The following is a 14963-nucleotide window of genomic DNA, read 5'->3' as shown; positions in this document are numbered from 1 at the left end:
TGCAGATTCCCGATGACTGTAGCACTTGCTGCCAAAGAACACAAGCACAAAATTTCCTTGCCCACAAAAGCTTTATTTACAGGTTCAGCTTGCACGAAACAAATTAAAAGAAACCAGTCCCCGACTGCGTTAAGTAGACGCCAATGCACCCTCCTTACCACCTGCACTGCAGAACCGAAGGGTCCTCCCTCCCTCCCACCCCAGCTGCTGGAAGGGAAACAAGAGGCCTGCCAAGCCTCGCACAACTTACCACTCCCGGGAGGGGGGCGCAATGCGCGGCGGCACCTGTAGTAGTAGGTAAGCAGGCTGCAAAAAGGTGGGAGCAGGGGGAACATCTGTGAGTGCGCGGGGTCCCCCCGAAGCAACCGGCGGCAGCAGCGCACAAATGCGTCGGGCACAGCAGCGTACGGCGTTCGGGTCCCACCCCCTCACGGCGAGAGCGCACACTCAGCAGAGCCAGTGACCACGACTGACACCTCGGGCGACCATGGACATTTATTGAGAAGAGTGACGAAGACGCTTAGGTAAAACTGGCCTGGACTGCCCCCCCGAACAGCGACGGACATGGGGTGGTGGTGGTGGGGGTATACACAGAAAAACAAAATGAGAAAAAGCAAAGAGCCACACTGGCAGCGAAACTCGTTCTGGCCAGGTTAAGTATGAGACGGTGAAGGATGCGGTGGTCGGGCACAGTAGCGCCCCGGTACGCAGGTAGGCGGCGCCTGGCGGGCGGGCGGCGGGCGCAAAGGCTCGGCAGTAGTGGCGGGCGGTCGGTCATCATCGTCACGCGGCGAGGGGGGCGCTAGCCGCCGCACGCTCTACACCTCCGACCGAGCGCTAGCGCAACCGTCCCACGGGAAGGAGGGGTCGTCGCTGCAGAGGGGAGGAGGCAAAGGCGACAACCAGTCACGCGCTGCCCCGCCCGATCTCGCGCCGCGCTCGACCGCACCATCAGAGGCTAGCCGACGCGACACGAACAGCGCAAACGCACTCGCCCCCAAAACAGCCGAGGGCGCGCAGACCCACACTCACCTGTGTCAAGGGGAGTCCTGATGGTGTGGTGCCTAGTAGCCACCGTAGGAGTAGCCACCCATGCGGTCACTCGACCCATAGCCGGCACCCCAGCTGTACCTGCACAATGAACAGAACATGCCGTTGGCATCATTAGAGACCAGCTGTCAGCAGCTGCCAGGGCAAATGAGCAATTAAAACAGCCATCTACCCAGACAGACTAAAGGAATGGCTAAAAGTTACCAGTATGCCCACTAAAAGGCCTAAACGTGCCCTCTGTATAGCTTAGGATTACGCACCCAGAGGCTGGCGGGGGTGAGCGTCGGCTGTAGAGGGCGTAGTCCGGCGCGGGCCTCCGCTCGTACATGTCGGGTCCGCCCATGGAGGGGGGTCCCGGGGGCGGGCGCCGGGGGGCGTAGGGGTCGTCCCGCCGCTCGTACGGGGCTGGGTAAGGCCGCGGCCTGTCTACCATGGCCCGGTATGGGGCCCTGTCATAGAAGTCACCACCTCGGCGGTAGTCCGCATACGGTCCCCCGTTGTAGTAGCCGCCGGCCGAGGGGCGCCCGTCGTAGCCGTTGCGCTGCATGCCGCCGCCACCCCCGTACGGTGGTCTGCTGCAGGGGGAACGAGACAGAGCGCACGTCAGCCTCCTCAACAGCCATGGACAATGCCAACAGAGAGCTGGTAAGAGTACCTATTAGAAAGCAGGTCGCACGCAGTACCGGGGGCAACTTACCTCGGTCCACCCTTGGCACGGCCAGGTGCTCCGGGCTCCTGGTGGAACTTGCTGGTAGAGCGCTGACAGGGAAAGGGGAAAACGGCAAAGCCCAATCAAGCCACACCAGTGGAACGGTACACATGCACCAACTGGACACAGTGAGAACCACCAGAGGCGGAATCCAGAGCTCGTCCATTGCAAAAATGCGCATATCACACTTGTTTCAGTCACGACACGCAGAAACGGACCTCGCCTTGCTTGTGCTGCGTCAACAGTCTGCTTTCAGCCAATTGGGTCCCGCTCAAAACAGACTTCTCCCTCACCCCTGAACTAAGTTACAACCACGCCATTTGACCCGATTTCTTCCCACCCCTGAACTAAGTTACCACCACGCCATTTGCCCCGATTTCTTCCCACTTCCAGTAAACAGCTCTGTAAGGACTACGCACCACTGGGTCATTAATGTGGGGCCTTGAGGACTACGTGGACTCCATGGGGAGGAGTCACGAAGATAAGCTCAGGGACCAGAATCATCTAGCCACAATATTGAAGGGCAGCCGCCAATAAAAGCAGCCACCCGCAGGACTGTGGCACCCAAAAACACCCACTGCCTCTTTAAGGTACCGTATAATGCGGAATATAGGTAGAGATTTTTTTTGCAGAAAAATTTGCCGAAAAGTCACCCCCCCAACCTATATTGCAGTCACTGCCAGTTATCTGGCAACCAGGCAGCCATCCAAACCCCAGAGGCACCATTGCCACCGCCATCAATCGGACGCGACGTCACCTTTTTGTTGCTTCACTCGCTGTCGGCGAATGTGTGCGTGCAATTTTCTTGCTCAAAATGAGTTCTTGGTGCCAGTTTACAGCAGCATTTAAAAGAAAAGTTGGGGTTTTTCCCAAGGCCAATGACATGTCCATCTTGCACCAGTTCGGTATTGCCAAAAGTGTTGCTAGTGGTGTTAGCTGAAGGGGCAGCTCTCGGTATGCAACGCTCCAAAGGCCTCGTTTCATGGGCGCTGCTCTGTGCACCTGTGCTGCTGTACAAAGGGGCAAATTTTGTCCGCTAGTGTCGTGCAATGTCTCTACGAATGGATAGCCCAAGATGTTTGCTGACCGCCTGCACAGACTGGCTGTCGCTCCGGTCTGCACACGAGTGTCCCATGCTTTGCGCTCGCGTCACGATGACATGGTCTTGCGAGTGTTTAAGAAGTGATGCATAAGCAATTCTCTGGACTGCACCAAGGCCGACCTGCTGTGTGGGCGACAGCGAGCCAGAAGCAGTTGTCCAACGATACTTCAGACAGTTTTAAATGAGTAATCTGAGACGAAACAAGTTAGTCTCAATAAAACAATGGTTGGTACCTAATTATTATTATTTTTTTTTTTTTGCATTTTTCGGCTACAAGGTAAGGGGGGTCGACCTATATTCCGCATTATACAGTACCACTGAAAGGGTTCTCGACAACCCAGGGACACCATGTAGGGTTAATTCGCACAACTGCAAGGCCTGCAACGGCCACAGAATCTGACCACACCACAACCCCTGTTCTCGGTGCAAGCACCACATAGGAGGCGAACAGGTCCATGCTGTGTGTGAGCAAACAAACAGCATCACAATAAAGAGTAACGCTGACTACAGAGCTACACTTCATGGACGAACTGATAGCGGCCACGATTCATTCCGTTACAGTGCAATGAAATGCAATCGCTGCGGCCGCACAGCTTCTACAGCAACAGATACTACTTTGCCAAGCACTTGAGAGCTGCTCTAGACAAAGTTTCCCCTCCTGCCTTATAAGACGGGCATTTTAACCTAGTCAAAAGGCGCGCACTATCAACTCGGCCACGTACCTCGACAGACAATGTGGAGCCCATGAAGCTGTAGCTGTTCAGGTTCTTCAGGGCCTCCTCAGCCTCCTCCTCTGTGCTCATGTGCTGCAAAGACACACAGGGGCACCGTTAGGCAAATTAAGAGCTTGTGGGGGTTGCTCAATTTAAACCAGTTGCGAAACTCCCCATGTATCAAAAACCGGTCCGCAGTTCACCCCCCGCACTGGGGGGCCAAAGACGGGCAGCTAGCAGAGTTCAGAGTTGGAGTACTCCAGAGCTTGCCGTCATAAAAGAAAAACCGCAGAACCGGAACCAAAGTCTGGGCCCGTACGCACAAGTTCTTGTTTAAGTTCCCGCTTACGAATAAGACGCCAATAAGTCGAAGTCGGCCACGGCAAATAAGCCGGTTGCCAGAAAACCCGACGGAAACGCTACCTTAACCAAGCGTTTGTATCAGTTTCGGGCGAACGACTTCTTACCTAGACAGCGCTAAAGTCGTAGTTGAGAACTGATTCCCACACTTATCGCGTTCGGGCAAATGGGCCCAGTTTTTGTCCCCCAGGTGCTGTGCTTACGACGCCCGTATACCGAGGCGGAGTTGCGCAACTGGTGTTATTTTTCGAGGAACTCCGAGGGCAGGCTGGCCTCACTCACCACGAAGCCGTACTTGTTGATGACATCGCACTCCGTCACGGTGCCGTACTTGGCAAAGAGCTCCTGGAGCTCCTCTGTCCGGATGCCGTCGGGCAGGTGGCCCACAAACAGCTTGGTCCTCTACACGCCAGAAACACACAGACTGAGAACAGGGCCAGTGTGCTGCAAGCTTTGGATAAATGTGGCAATGGATGGACACTGAAGACTCTTATGAACTGTGGATGTGAAAGTACTAATGTCCAATTGATTACTGCCAAGTGTCGCTGAACTTTGCACTGAGCATGCTTAGAGTTTAGAAGCTAACGGCAGTCTTCAGCTACTTGCTAAGGTTGCAGCCACTGATGATGTAGCTGCCACAGATTCTATAGTCATACATTTTGTATTGCCACACAAAGAGCACTACGAAACACACACTAACCCATGGCTTTTTTAAGAGCCATTTAATGCTCACACATTAAAGAGGTCCTAATAAATGCGTCCACCTGCTACAAAGTAGCTTTGCTGCTAAACATCGGAGGAGATAGAAATGTGCATTGGTGCAAAACTGGATAGCCACGGCTGTCAATTATGAAAGTTCGGTGCTAGGCGTGTTGCCATGTGCTCGTGAAAAACGACAAAAACACAGTCTTTCAGGTCGTGTCGTACACTAAGGAGAGATCACACAACACTGCAATGCACCTCTTTGTGCATGTGCCTTCATAAGCTAAATTGCGCCCTTTTGAATATGGTGCTCTTTGCAACATGGAATGAATTGTTGCTACTGCATATTTTCAATACCTCAGGCACTGTTATACAACACAGCAAATTAAATTTGCAATTCTATGCAGCGATCATAGCCAGTAGAACTTGCAACCTAATACACCTCAAAGCCAAGGGTCAATCAAGTCCGAGAAGTTTTATTTCATGCAGAGCTCGTTATGAAGAATTCTACGTAAATGCTCACAGCAATTCCGCGTGCAATGCAATGGTCGAACTTCCCTGCTTTTACGACATATAAAAGTCTAAGACCGGCATTACAATTCAAATTGCGAACTCGTAACCAAATCCCGTTTTACCTTAGGCGCAGAACGCGGCATTTCAGCGAATTCCGTCCACGACGTCACTCGAAGTCCACGTAAGCGTTGATGTAAGCGTTCAGAAAAATTTACTCTAAAGTGCCACTACTTCCCGAACATAATAGGATTTGAGCAGCTGGATAACACGTAAAGGTCGCTTTCTGAATCAAGAATCCCATCAATCAAACTAAAGACAGCCAGCTGCCTGCTGGCAATAAAATGCGCAGCGGGAGAACAATACGCTAACGGAACCATAAACCGGCGCGATGCCGGCAACAAGTTGCATTGCAACACCGAACGCGGCATTTTCATAAAAACGAAATTTAGCCGGTTTCGTCCGAAAGCAAAAAAAGAATGCTAGGGCAAAGTGATAAGTTTTCCCAGTTAGACGCAAACCGCCAGAATAGCTTTTTTTTTTTTTTTTTGAAGCTGTACCGAGAGCACAGAGAAAGCGCGCCACAACGGAACAGGTTCAGAGCTAGCTTCAAATAAAAAAGAGCAAACGGTTCTACTCACCGGGGGCGCCATTCTGAAGCACCTCTGAAGGCCGGCAAAACCTGTCGACAACGGGAAACGCAAATGGAACACTTAACGCAACTGCTTCGCGCTGCGCAACCGCGTGCATAATTAGTACCGAAACTGACCAGACAACAATTTTACGAGTGGTCGCTACGTCGTGTTCAGGCAAAGCCTCGTTGCGCGAAGAAGCAGGCTTAAACAAGGCCTAACGTAATGATAGCGTCACGCCGGCAACACCCGACCTTGAAGCGCGCAAACGACGATTCAATCCCCCGAAACTACTAAACCAAAAGAACCCCAACTCCATTCTGGTACCAACGATGCTAAATTTTACCAGCTACAAGTATCCGTTCAAAAGTTGCGACCACCCGGCATCTACGCAACTTGGTTAGGCTTAACAACAAAAGACACAGTTCGCCGGCATTTAATACGCGCGCATTTTGCTGCTATTTCAAAACACCTCAATGTCACGCCGCAAAGCCGGAAAAAATGCAGTGAACAACACTAACCTGTTCAAATGCGCAGGTCGCGGGAGTTGCAAAGGAGCAAAAAGGATACCCACGCCGTAGAGAGCAACCACCCACAACGAGCGCGGCGCGAAATATGGCGCAGTTTCCCGTCTGCCTTCCTACAAAATTCTTTTTCGTCCCACAATGCACCGCGGCCTCAAGGTTCCGTGGAATATTTTTACTGCGATGTGCTGGATAACAAAGTTGCGAACCAGAGGTTGCGAACCACGCTGCCCAGCAATTCTTTAGCTCATTTCAGACCATTGAAGCCAAAACGAAAGAACTGTCAGCGTCGGGTGGTATTTTTTAAAGAAAAATGAGCAGCCTCTTCAGCCTGTAACCGAAACAACTGTTTTTCTTGACCAACACATTTGGGGAATAGGGCTAAAAGTACCTGAAGCCATAGAGTTTCTCAATATTACCTAGAGCGGAAAGTGTCGCTGCGATCGCACGCCGACATGGGAATTGTGGGTAGTGTGCGAATCGGATTGGCAGCCAGTGGCTAGTACAAAGGACTATGGATTAGGCTTCTCGGCTCTGAAGTGCTTGTTAGTTCTGTTTTCGGTGTGCGTTTCCGTTTTCAGGATGCCAATTTCTGGCATTCAATGGCTATCACAGATATGTCTATATAACAGCGTGATTAGCACTTAACGCATGTGTTCGCGTTAGCGGCGAGTTTCTTAAGATGAAGGGGTGAACCCATGCAGTGACGGCGACAAGCGACGCCGAAAACGTAACTCAAAAGGTACAACAGCAGAGAGTACTGGGTGACAGCGACAAGCGAAAAAAAATTAATACACTGCCGCCAATGTCCTCTGTCGTCGTCGCTCGTCGCCACAGTTCACTGTATCGCCGCTGCCGCTCGCTTGTGGGCTGCTTCTGGCCAGCAAAAAGCGAGCGAACGTCCCAGCGGCCTGTTCATACCGCTTGCCGCCGCCGCGCACACTACAGCCACTAAATAAGCTATGTTAGCCCACACTATCCGTTTTCTGCACACATTCAGTTACGATTTACGCATCGCTCGTCGCCGCCGCTGCGTTTACTTACCCCTTGAAGCATTCACTGCCTTGGCCAAGCGCAGTGAGACAACACACAGCTACTCGACAAGCCAGGATTTATTTGCCATTTAACGCATTCATGCAATTTCATCACGCGTGCTTGAAGACTTACTTGCGGTAATAGGCATCGCCTCTAAGTTTATTTAAATCTGCTTGGACAAAGCAAATAAATACGACGCGATTCCATCATTCCTGTATCTCTACGTTGCATCTGTTCTGCCCACGACCGCCTGCTGAAACACGTAGCATACGATAATAATACTGTATTGAGAGGAAGCAAGAGCACAGTTTCAGACAATCTAAACATTTTTTTCAGCAAAATATTAGAAAAAAATCAAAGAAAAGCTCACCCAGTTTGGAGTATGTAATAATTTAAAAATAAATCCGGGACGGCCCGCTGTATCTGGTGGCGTGAGACAAAGGCAGCACTTCTGCTTTTTTTTTCTTTGTAACACCCAAATTTGTTTGGAAACATAAGCCCTCTAACACGGTGTCTTATACAAAATAAAATTTGTTAACAGCGGCACTTTCGGTAGCAATTTTTTAAACAAAAACTCAATTTGCGTAGCCACAAAGTCGTTGCCGGCCAAGCCACGCCGAACTTCCGGCCGAACTACACACTATGGCGGCACTCATGGAGGCGTAGAGCGCCTCCGCCGAATCACGTTGACGCTAGCGCCAGATTCCACTCTAGGTGAGTTAATGAGAAACTCTATGCCTGAAGCAAAGTGTGTTTGTTGGCGCCCTCTGCAAACCGTGAATTATTGACTGCTACGTAAGAAATTTTATGTTTGTATATACTAAAATAAATTTATCCTTTTTGACACTAAATATAATTTATAGTTGCATGCTATTTGAAGCATTTTTGTGTTTACGGCATTGCTGCTGGGAAAGGTGAAGTTAACCACGACCGCGGACATTTCGTACTTCTCCGTTTTGTGATTGCAAGTTTAAAAGTTTAAAACATGCTAAACTACAGACAAATACAAGAGTAAGCACTCATACGTGGGCAGCGTGCTAGGGCGCTATCAGTTCAGCTTGAACATATATATCAACGTCTACAGTGCGCCCTGTGAAAACACGTCGCGAAGACATGGCAACAACTTGCAGACGACTTTTTTGTGACCGTTCCTTCAAGTTTCTTGCTCTCAAGCTGTCAAAGTCGTGCCAATCGGCCAGACGGCTGGCTTCATCTTCTTCTGGAGGTTTCGACACGGGAATACGCCTTCACGATCCAATAACCCGAGAGAAGAAGGCCTTCGTACTTGAGTCGGGACGCGTCGTGAAATGGTACTCGTGCGGTCCCACAGTGTACGACTCCACCCACGTGGGCCACGCCTGCTCGTACGTCCGCATGGACATCGTGAGGCGAATACTCAGCAAGTTCTACAACCTGGACGTCGTTCTACTGATGGGCATCACGGACATCGATGACAAGATCATCAACCGAGCTCGCGACGTGGGCGTCACTTTCGAAGCGCACGCCCGGAAGTACGAACGAGAGTTCTACGAAGACTTGGACATGCTCCGCGTACTGCCACCCACGCTGTTCACGCGTGTCAGCGAACACATCGACACGATCGTCGCGTTCTGCTCCGTGCTGAAGGACAAGGGCTTCGCGTACACCGCACCCGACGGTTCCCTGTACTTCGAATTAGCTAAATGCCCCGAGTATGCCGTATTTCGTACGCCTGGTAGCGTGGGCGACGATGCGGACTCGGTAAAAGCTATGGGTAAACGCGATGTGCGGGACTTCGCCCTGTGGAAGGGCGCGAAACCGGGAGAGCCCGCCTGGGACACCCCCTGGGGGTCGGGTCGACCCGGCTGGCACATCGAGTGCTCTGCCATGGCCAGCGCCATCTTCGGGTCAAACTTCGACATTCACACGGGGGGCAGAGACCTAGCATTTCCCCACCACGAAAACGAACTCGCTCAGAGCCGCTGCTACCACGGTGTGCGTCAGTGGGTCAACCACTGGATCCACACGGGTCAAGTGCATGTCAGCGGTGCCGACGGCAAGCCTACGAAGATGGCCAAGTCGCTGGGGAATGCAATGCCACTCCGAGAGTTTCTTCAGAGCCGCTCCGCGGACGTTTTCCGGATGTTTTGTCTCCAGAGGTCGTACAAGGCGGACATACTTCTTTCTCCGGATGTGATGCGAGGGGCCGAAGCCTCTTTGCGGGCCTTGACGGATTTTTTCGCCAATGCCAACGCATACGTTCGTGGCCAAGTTCCCGTGGCTCATATCGTGGAACAGGATCTCTACGTCTTGTTAGAGAAGACAAGGGCTAGTCTTTATGATGCCTTCGCGGATGATTTAAACTACCCGCAAGCTGTGTCGTCTGTCTTGGAGCTCGCTTCGCAGATTAACACGCAGTTGCAGTCGCCGTCGAAAGCTACTTACGGCATCCAAACCGACAGAGGGAGAGGTGCTGTGGCTGCCTGCCTCGAATTCACCATTTGCTTCTTCAAAGACCTCGGACTGGAATTGGCTTCAGCTCAAGCCAGCACTGTCTCGAGTTCTTCATCGACGTTGGCACGAGTGCTTGACGACACAGTGGCGTTCCGCGCAGCCGTGCGAAAACAGGCGCTGGAAGCGAAGGACAAGACACTTCTGGAAGCCTGCGATGTTTTGCGGACGCAGCTGGAATGCGAAGGGGTGAAAATCAAAGACCGGAAGGCAAACTCCACGTGGGAGTTCGTCAGCACCGCAGAAATAAAAACGAAAGGCGGGTGATTGTGGGTGAACATGGTTTTAATGAATGCTTCACTTGTCGATCTCGCCTAGGAAGACTTGCTTGTCGCTTGCGACGGACAGAACTGTAAACAGACAAAAAACAAACACATTGATTGGAGATATTCAGTTCGAGGTTTGTAGCACTAGTGAGCACTGGCACAGAGCAAAAGCCATGGTGCTAAATGTTGGCAACTGCACACGGCCATTAGAACTGCAGAGGGTTTGTGGGCTTAACATAAAAAATTCATTTGCTTCCAGCTGATGACATGCTGTTTCGTTCCCTCCTATCCTTCACTTGCACTTCCATCCTACCTTCCTGATTGGTCAGGCTGAAGGTCAAATCAGCTTCAGATAAGCATCTAATCAAACTTTGACGTACATGTTACACTACAAAAACTGTTGTAAATGTGCTCAACAAACATCATTTTCTGTATCTTTAACCGAAAGAATGAGAACGTCAATATGTCGTAGCTTGGCGGAAAAACAAAACAAAAAATAACTACGTGCACAATGATAACACATTTCGACCAATTACAGGCAAATGCTGGCTCAGCGATACAAGACGGCTACAACTTGATCCAAATCACGATTAATGTACTTCCACAGAAAAACTGAAAACTGGTGTGGTTCATGTATACTTGGAAAATGCCATTACTATGCTTTGTTCTCGTCGCCAAGTTGTTTGATCCTAAGGCTTGGAAAAAAATCATGCAATTTGTTTGTTCAGATTCACATTATCTACTACCCAAGCATCTTTAAAACAAGGGATTTAACAGAGCTGCATATCATGTCATTTGATTTGGTGGCACATCACGAATAAACTCGGCCGAGGTGAAATTTCAGTGCAGTTGACCTGAAGGTGCCACGAAGACAAAATAGAACTTTGTTTAGTTTAAATGTACTAGCTTGTGGCAACTCAGTCAGCTCACTGAAAGACGCCTTTTAAACAAAAGAATGTAGGAAATATTCCTAAATTTTCAAATTTTCCGCTACGATGATGTAATACGGACAGGAGCGACATATTATGGGCCAGAGCTAAACACAGAGTAATCAGTGTTTTAACTGCTTGTTAGCATCCAAGTGATGCAATCCAATGGAGCTAGAGTCCCCAGTACGGCCACCCAGTCACATTTCTTGGCGGCAGCTTTGCCCAATGGCCGCCAATTGCCCAAGAAAATTTTCGTAACATCATAGAGACATCGCAGAGACATCACTGCTTCACCTATTTTCCGTAATGTCAAGTTCGTGCACTTCACTTAATTAATTAGAATTGCCCAGCAACTAGATTTCATTCGTTAGGTATAGCGTGTCTACCTGTATTGTGTTTGTTGTCATGCCGGCCGAGCTGACTTGGGCGGGAGGGGCGACATGAGAAACCGCGGAAGCTTCTTTTTTGTTCGCCGCACTATTGTGTTCACCCGACGAGCGGGCCCCGACAGGACTTATGCAAATGCATCAGTCATCACCCCAGAATACTTGAAAAGCGATGTTAGCTTTCGAAGGAGGATTTCTTGTCGTTCGTTTGGAAAACTGGACGAGGGGGACCGTTGACATTTTAATGATTGCAATTATCGCCATGAGAACGCCCGAAGTGGACGGGCACTGAAAGTCAGCGATGGGGTCAAAGGTAAAAGGGGTCACCAGACGTTCTGTCTACCGATGTTGCGCAGCTCAAGGCTACTGGGCAGTTTCCATTCACTCGACGTCTGGCCCTGGCGACTCGGTGGTTGGGATGCGTCAAGGGTTCGGCGACCAGGCTTTGTTAGGCGCTCCACGTGTTTACAAAGGAAAGGAATTTTGGCGGCGTGGGGCACAATTATAGGCGCGCGCGGTATGGACAATACTTTAAGACGAGCCGCCCGACAGCCGATGGACGGCGCTAGGTTTGCCTTTAGTTGGTAGGTTTTCATTTGTGTCATATTTTTGTTTTGAGGAACACCTCTGGGATTCTGTATGAGAGTGAGAGAGGTGGGTCACGTGACTATTTTGCACCCACCTAGCTTTGTTTGTCACTGTGGCCTAATCAATGAGGGCTAATCAATGAGCCATCCTCACTTTCAAATTGTGACGTCCCTGTTGCAGGCGGGATTTTAGGGGGGTAAAACTGAGGAGTTTGATATTTTGGGGGAGAAAAAGGAGAGGAGAGCGGGGAGCCCCTGCTCGACACAGGCCTTGTCCGACCTCATGTATGCCATCATGAGCCTTGAGAGTTGTAAATATGTACTGTATATGAAGTGTACATATTGTACATCTTGTTTTGCTTGGAGTGGACCGTCGTCAGCTACGTGTTGTTGGCCAATGAGCCAGCTAGTCGTCGTTTCATTGGATCATTGCTTCGACGTCGGCAATCGATCCACCAGATGTGGCTCACATTAATCATCGTCTGATCCACCTGAATTTAACTCGTAATATCTCCACTATGTGTTTGAAGTTTATGGCAAAATTGCTATCACTGTTATCAGGACAAAGCGGTCTTTCTGATAAACTAAAATTGTATCTTGTCTGCACGGCCCCTTTGAGGCTTTTTTCACATTAAGAAATGCGAGAAAACTAGCGCAAAACATGGTGTCTGACCGATGGGCTCCTTGGGGTGGAACTGGATCTCGTTGACCGATCCGTTGTGGCCGGGCAGCTTGTAGAGCAGCCGGCGGCTGGTCGTGTCCCAGATGTGCACGTACCGGTCAGCTGAGCCGGCCGCCACCTTGCTGCCATCCGGCGACCACGAGCACCGCAGCAGGTTCTGCAAAAGAACGGACACGTTGTCGTAAAGAGCACGGAATGGCAAAAATTGGCGCAAGGCTTGAAACATAGCGAAGCTGGAGAATTTCTTTCTACGCAAACACTTAAGGACACACCACCATGCATTGCGTTCGGTTTGAAATTGTTTATTTACGTGTTACATTGTCGTTTTTCACTACGTTAGTAGTAGCCATCGTCATATCCACCTATATCGTCGTATTCTTCATGTGTGACTGAGGAGCCCGGATCGTTTTGTACGCAGGATTTCACATTTCTCCCAATGTGAAACGTGTCACCACGCGCTATAACCGGTGGCAACCGGCTTCGCGAACAGTGCGTCTGTAGCGCGAGCTGCCTTTTGCTTCCCCTCTGAGGCACAAACGCCCACAAACTGCTTTCTTGGTATTTTTTTTTTTTTGCGAGTACCACACGCAAGCCTGGACCACGCCAGGCGCCCCTAATAAGGTGCATGCTGACGTGTATGGTGAATGTCAAAAGTAACTATGACTCACGGGTCCTTGATAATGGCGTGCACATTCAATTTCAATTTTTTCAGTTTTTATTCAGTGATGTATACATATTTACATATGGGTTGTAATACAGACGGAGGTCCAGTCCCAAGGCCAGCAACAACAGCCTCCGCTGTTCAAAAACACTCAGCCTCATTTCATGTGGTGGATTTGGGATCGACGTGAGAGGGTGGTGATTAGCCCCTCGGTGATAAGCCGTAGATGTGGCTGCTGTGGTTGCAACCAGTTTAGCGTGGCTGCGTAAGCTTGTGGCTAGGCTAGGCAAGGTCCATATCATTATTACCAGCCTGTTTTATGCCGACTTCAAACCGCTTCTATCCCGCATTGTCCGAATCCGTTCCTGCCCACCAAATTCTCTTGTTTCACCTTTCTGTCAAGTTGTCAGCCTTACACTACTTTCCTCCTCCTGGTCCTGATAAGTAATGTCGTGGCCCTCTTATCCACTTCCCACTTTCCTACGGTGATGATTATTACAGTTTAAATGGCAAACAAGGCCATCGGGGGGCAGCATTGGTAAGTTGATGTTGCTAATGCGCCATTTGCACTGCCACTCCACTCTTTTAGCAGGGTATTTCGTCGCACGATCGACTGTTGATGGACTGGGGCAGCTCGCATTAGCAATAGAGATCATGGTGCTCTCTTAAAAAAGGTCACATCGTGGACAATGCGGAATCCTAGGTTAGGCTGGGTTAGGTTAGGCCGACACGAATGCGGCTGGTCACCTGACAGCGGAATTAACAAGCAGGAGATGGATGCAGCTTTTACACTTAGCTACAAACAGTAGAAAGTTGAGAGCGAAACAAGGCAGCAACGTTTAGTCCAGCAACGGAAAAAAGCTGCGTCCTCTTTCTTGCTGGCTTGCTATTCATTTGCCCAGCACAGCCCAACAGCGGAGGTGGACTCTTTTACTGGATTAGCCCTCTTTTGCGCAGGTTGGGTTCGCACATAACACGAGTTTCTCGCAAGCGGCACATCTAGCACAAGAATGAGCCTCTAGCAACACCTACAAGTAATGTGCTGCTGCTTACAGCCAGGCAATGGCCGCACCTAGGAATGTAGAGCAGACGACCTCCCCCCCCCTCAGCAAGTTGGTGAGCGTGTGAAACGTGAAAATAAAATTTAGGACTAAGTAAGCCAACAAGAATGCAAGCTGGCATTCCTAACACACGGTGCATGCGGTTGCCTTGATTCACGGCCAATCCCTAATGAGAGTGTGAACAGCCATGAGCAAAATTTTTTGGACCACAAAAATGGCAATTTCAGGTGATTTCTCGTCCACTAGCAGCAGACAAACTGCATGTGAGATGACGTATAATTTACTAAAGAATTGCAAAAATACCGCACGCAATGCCCCGGCCTCCCGAGCGGCAGAGAAGTAACCCGAAATTGCTGCTTTCATGGTCCGTAAACTTTTGCTCTTCACGGCACATTGCATGTATGGACCAGATTTAGAGGAAAATCCCAAGGTGAACTAAGTTTCTGCGAAGGAAAGTTTGACCTCAATGCAGCTGCACGGCTACAACGTAAAGCTGTACAGCTTTCTCAGAAACTTCGCAGTTGAGGAAAAATTCCTTATTAGCAAGGAAGTTATTGAACGAAT

The 14963-nt window shown here is 50.1% G+C and overlaps 3 protein-coding genes across 4 annotated transcripts in view; 1 reads left to right on the top strand and 2 right to left on the bottom strand.

The window, feature by feature from the left end:
• Nucleotides 1-477: 477 nt before the first annotated feature.
• On the bottom strand, nt 478-6451 carry LOC144149615 (uncharacterized). 2 transcript variants are annotated; one of them, XM_077681258.1, is made up of 9 exons: nt 6300-6451; nt 5788-5828; nt 4217-4336; nt 3584-3667; nt 1748-1809; nt 1519-1625; nt 1311-1455; nt 1033-1131; nt 478-873 (listed from the first exon to the last, which is right to left on the bottom strand). In XM_077681258.1, exons 2-8 carry the CDS (start codon nt 5797-5799, stop codon nt 1065-1067), a joined length of 597 nt encoding a protein of 198 aa, XP_077537384.1. In that variant the 5' UTR covers nt 5800-5828; nt 6300-6451; the 3' UTR covers nt 478-873; nt 1033-1064. The 2 variants fall into 2 exon arrangements, with proteins under 2 accessions (XP_077537384.1, XP_077537383.1); XM_077681257.1 differs by having other exon boundaries at nt 1311-1625; nt 6300-6450.
• Nucleotides 6452-8145: 1694 nt separating this feature from the next.
• Cysrs-m (cysteine--tRNA ligase-like protein, mitochondrial) lies at nt 8146-10101 on the top strand. Its single transcript, XM_077681254.1, has one exon. The coding sequence runs from the start codon at nt 8451-8453 to the stop codon at nt 10092-10094; it is 1644 nt and encodes a 547-aa protein (XP_077537380.1). The 5' UTR covers nt 8146-8450; the 3' UTR covers nt 10095-10101.
• LOC144149614 (U5 small nuclear ribonucleoprotein 40 kDa protein-like) overlaps nt 10095-14963 on the bottom strand; it is a 27777-nt gene continuing 22908 nt past the window's right edge. Inside the window, exons 8-9 of the mRNA XM_077681256.1 lie at nt 12669-12834; nt 10095-10177 (exon numbers count right to left, since the gene is read on the bottom strand). Of these exons, the coding sequence (XP_077537382.1) occupies nt 10125-10177; nt 12669-12834 (219 nt within the window). The 3' untranslated portion in view covers nt 10095-10124. The remainder of the gene's footprint in view (nt 10178-12668; nt 12835-14963) is intronic.

This window comes from Haemaphysalis longicornis, unplaced genomic scaffold (assembly GCF_048455015.1).
Source record: "Haemaphysalis longicornis isolate Haplotype H1 unplaced genomic scaffold, Haemaphysalis longicornis Haplotype H1 scaffold_8, whole genome shotgun sequence".
NCBI classification, from domain to species: domain Eukaryota; kingdom Metazoa; phylum Arthropoda; class Arachnida; order Ixodida; family Ixodidae; genus Haemaphysalis; species Haemaphysalis longicornis.
Note: the sequence above shows the minus strand (reverse complement) of the source record. Positions and strands in the feature narration are given on the sequence as shown.